The sequence below is a fragment of the Chelonoidis abingdonii genome, chromosome 1 (genome assembly GCF_003597395.2).
Source record: "Chelonoidis abingdonii isolate Lonesome George chromosome 1, CheloAbing_2.0, whole genome shotgun sequence".
Taxonomy (NCBI): domain Eukaryota; kingdom Metazoa; phylum Chordata; order Testudines; family Testudinidae; genus Chelonoidis; species Chelonoidis abingdonii.
The window spans coordinates 100,178,565-100,181,447 of record NC_133769.1 but is presented as its reverse complement, the minus strand read 5'-3'; the positions used below and the strand labels follow the sequence as shown (position 1 = coordinate 100,181,447).

General features: G+C 60.2%; 1 protein-coding gene across 1 annotated transcript in view; it reads left to right on the top strand.

The window, feature by feature from the left end:
• The first annotated feature begins 675 nt into the window (after window positions 1–675).
• The window catches only part of CDC42EP1 (CDC42 effector protein 1), a 6,961-nt gene continuing 4,753 nt past the window's right edge, over window positions 676–2,883 (top strand). Inside the window, exon 1 of the mRNA XM_032779169.2 lies at window positions 676–1,888. Coding sequence (XP_032635060.1) covers window positions 1,456–1,888 — 433 coding nt within the window. The 5' untranslated portion in view covers window positions 676–1,455. The remainder of the gene's footprint in view (window positions 1,889–2,883) is intronic.

Sequence of the window (2,883 nt, the reverse complement as noted above, 5' to 3'; positions counted from 1 at the left end):
GAAGGTGGGTGCTGATGCGGGATCGGAGGTGGGGTTGGACGCAGGTTCGAAGGAGGGTGCCAAAGTGGGGTCGGGGGTGGAGTCGGGCGCAGGTTCAAAGGCTGGTGCAGATGCGGGGGGTGGACACAGGTTTGAAGACGGGTGCAGATGCAGGGGTGGGGGCGGGCATAGGTTCGAAGGCAGGTGCCGATGCGGGAGCAGAGGTGGAATAGGGCGCAGATTCAAAGGAAGGTGCTGAAGTGGGGTCGGGTGCAGGTTCGAAGGCAGGTGCAGATGCAGGGTTGGGGGTGGGGTCGGGTGCAGGCTCGAAGGTGGGTGCAGATGAAGGGGCGGGCTCAGGTTTGAAGGCGGGTGCAGATGCAGGGGTGGGCGCAGGTTCGAAGGCGGATGCAGATGCAGGGGTGGGCGCAGGTTCAAAGGCGGATGCAGACGCAGGGGTGGGCGCAGGTTCGAAGACAGGTTCGAAGGCAGGTGCAGCGGTGGGTGCAGGTTCGAAGGTGGGTGCAGATGCAGGGTTGGGGTCGGGCGGAGGTTTGAAGGCGGGTGCAGATGCAGGGGCAGGCAGAGGTTCAGGGTTGAGCACAGGTTCAGAGGTAAGTGCAGTCGCGGGGTGGGGTCGGGCACAGGTCCGGAGTGTCCATTCTTATTTCACCTGGCCTGTCCCTCCCCAGGCGTTGGCATTACCCATTCCTGGCAGGAACCCTGCAGAGAACCCCAATAACTCACTCCTGCAGCCAGAACAGTCAGAAAATCTCAGCCTGAGCCTTCACCTTTGTTGTTGTCATTTTTAGGCCATCATACATCAGGATCAAGGAGTTTGCCCTGAGATCCCCCCCTTCGGCTGTGACCTGCTGCCCCATCTGCCAGCCACTCCCACGCTAGCAGGCGGCGGGGGCGGAAGCAGGGAGACGGAGGATGGTGGATTAACATTAATCCCCAGCTTTGCTTACTTCCAGCCGCACGAGAGCTCCAGCGGCAGCCGCCAGGGTGACAACTGACTCCTTGGAGATACCTTCGCCCCAGCCCTGCTGTCCTACCTGCCCAGGGCCAAGCAGGACTCCCCACACCCACCTGGAGAGATGAGGATCCAGAGGCCTGCACTCAATAGCAGAAGCTGCCAGGGGTGAGCCAGTTCGCAAAAGCCTCCCCTGGACAGTTTAATGAGTGCTGTGGAGAGCAATTATCCAGAAGGAGTGCAGAACTGGAGAAAAGACAGGCCCACACTCCCGCCGGCTGCTCTAAGGCGTCTCCAAAGATCGGGAGCAGGGGCTGGTCCTGGGAGCAGCGCCCCAGCCCAGGACACGACTCAGCCGAAAGGAGGGGGTAGCATGAGTGATGCGGAGTCTGGGGGCGTGACAAGCCTCTGTGACCCCTCTGGAATTTGTGCCCCCTCACACTGAAGGCCAGTTTCCTGTGTTCTAGGGGCGAGGGTGTGGAGTAACAACGGGGTGTGACATGAGTCTTGGGAAGCTACCGGTGCTCGGCTGGGTGTCGGGCTCCCATGGCAAACGCCGGTTGAAATCGGAGCTGACGCCGGACATGATCAGCCCGCCGCTGGGGGACTTTCGGCACACCATGCACGTGGGGCGTGGTGGGGATGTCTTCGGGGACACCTCCTTCCTCAGCAACCACGGTGGCACCGAGACGGCCAAAGCCAACAACTTCTTCGCCCGGACCCTGCGGCACATGCGGAGGACGCCACTGAGGAACCGGGGCAGCGGGAACAAGGCCGAAGCCTCGCCCGCCCCCCCAGACATCTCACCCATCATCAAGAACGCCGTGTCGCTGCCGCAGCTCAACGAGGGCACCTATGGGAGCAGCAGCCCGGCTGGGAAGTTCGCCTTCAAGAGCGCTCCAAACAACGTGTCCGAGACACACTATGCTTATGGTGAGTAGTCCTGTAGTGGGGGCATGGGCTTTGGAGACGTCAGGGCTATTCCCGGCTGTGTCGCTGAAACCAGGGCAAGTCCCTGCCCCCCCTCCTGTGCCTCAGTTTCCCCATCTGTGCAATCTCCATCTCTGGATGGACCGGCCTATTTAAGAGCTATGATCAAGCGAGTTCCTGGTCCCGGTGAATCCCAGAATGATCCTTCTCCGAGATACACCCTTAGCCCCCAGTTGTTCCTCCCCCGAACCCACTTCCCCTCAACTTTACCTTTTAACGGCCCTGCAGAGCTCAGGCCATTATGGGTGGGATATAGTTTCTCACCTCTGATCCACCAGCTCCAGTGCAGTGCTGGGGTGGTAGTAACCCAAGTTCGTTCCCATCTGATGGCCAATTGGTGGCCTGTGGGAAATGAGTCGGGAGGGGGACAGGTCTCGAGCCACCTCCTATGAGAGAAACTTGTTCACAGACAGCAAGGGGGACTCACTGTCCCCCAGGCCGCCTCAGGGTGCGAATGGGCCACAGAGCCTGCGTGCCCCACTAGGAACGGTCCATCCACTGTAGAGGGGAAGCACCCGGGGGAGAGGCTGAGCTGCTGGCGTTCACACAGAAGGGCCGTCTCCAGCCCCACAGTGAAGAAAGGAGTGGGGGGGGGTGTGTGATTTAGGTGAACTTCACTGCTCCTGGGAGTAGGCAGCAGGAGATGTCCCCCCAGCCAGCCAGCTCTGGAGACACAGCCCAGTGGGAGGCAGTGGCCTAATGGTTAAAGCTCCGAATTGGGAGTCAGGAGATCTGGGCTCTATTTCCTAGCTCTGTCCCTGGCCTGCTGGGTGACCTTGGGCAAGTCACTTCCCTGTCCTGTGCCTCAGTTTCCCCATCTGTAAAATGGGGAGGATGTAAAATGCTTTATCATCTGCTGAGGAAATGTGCTGTGTAAGAGCTGGGCATTGTTATTATTTCTGGGGCTGCAGCCCCCCCACTTATCCAGTGCCCCCCCC